At 50.3% G+C, this 843-nt stretch overlaps 1 protein-coding gene across 1 annotated transcript in view; it reads right to left on the bottom strand.

Annotated features, from left to right (window-relative positions):
* The window catches only part of LOC123055385 (small glutamine-rich tetratricopeptide repeat-containing protein), a 6,931-nt gene extending 6,697 nt beyond the window's left edge, over positions 1-234 (bottom strand). Inside the window, exon 1 of the mRNA XM_044479386.1 lies at positions 1-234. Coding sequence (XP_044335321.1) covers positions 1-73 — 73 coding nt within the window. The 5' untranslated portion in view covers positions 74-234.
* Positions 235-843: the final 609 nt, after the last annotated feature.

Below are 843 nucleotides of genomic sequence, written 5' to 3'. Positions count from 1 at the left end.
AGTTGAGGAAGTCGAGGAAGGAGAGGACGATGCGGCGCGAGACGGGGGAGTCCGACCGGGTCATGTTCCCCATTCCCCCGCCGGGTCGGGCCGGAGACGGCGGCGGCGGAGGCGACGGCGACGGATGCGCGCAGTGGAGAAGAGAAGTCAGATGGCTGACGGGGAGACGGGGACGGGAAGGCAGTTAGATTCGGGGGTTGGGCCAAGAACGGCACAAACTTAACTGGGCTTTCCGTGACCCGTCCCACGCAGCCCAACCAAGCACATCATCTATTATTTGCAGATTTAGCTCAAAAAAAATCTATTATTTTGGAGATGATTGCATTTTGTTCTGCAAAGCCAAGAATGAGTCTCAAAAAACATCCAAGAATAAGGAAGTAATAGCTTTGAAGCATCCCTCGAAAAAATTAGCTTTGAAGCATGGTCTGGACGTCTACTGTTTGGCGTCAGGCCCGTGCATTAACGTTCATAAGTCTACCATATTCTTTGGGTTAGACAAGGAATAAAAGGTGTGATGTAGGTGCATAATGAGTCTACGAATGACAGGTACCTGGGATTGCCAATGGGGCGGTCAAAAAAAATGGTGTGTTTGCTTATCTGAAGGACTGAATCCGAAAATGTGTTCAGAGATGGATATAGAAGACATTGGCTGAGAGTGGCAAGGAAATTTTGATCAAATTGAACATATAAAGATGAGCTAGTGCGCCCAACTAGCGGCCGTGGCCACGTCTCCTTTTTTACGCCATGAGCAGTTAATCGCGGGTTACTGTAACAGTGCGGGGAGAGATAAGTCCCGAGCGCCCCATCTCCCCTCCTCTCTCTTTTCCACTTTCCCCTCGCCTC

The sequence above is a fragment of the Triticum aestivum genome, chromosome 2D (genome assembly GCF_018294505.1).
Source record: "Triticum aestivum cultivar Chinese Spring chromosome 2D, IWGSC CS RefSeq v2.1, whole genome shotgun sequence".
Lineage (NCBI taxonomy): Eukaryota > Viridiplantae > Streptophyta > Magnoliopsida > Poales > Poaceae > Triticum > Triticum aestivum.
This window is presented reverse-complemented; position numbering and strand designations above follow the sequence as displayed.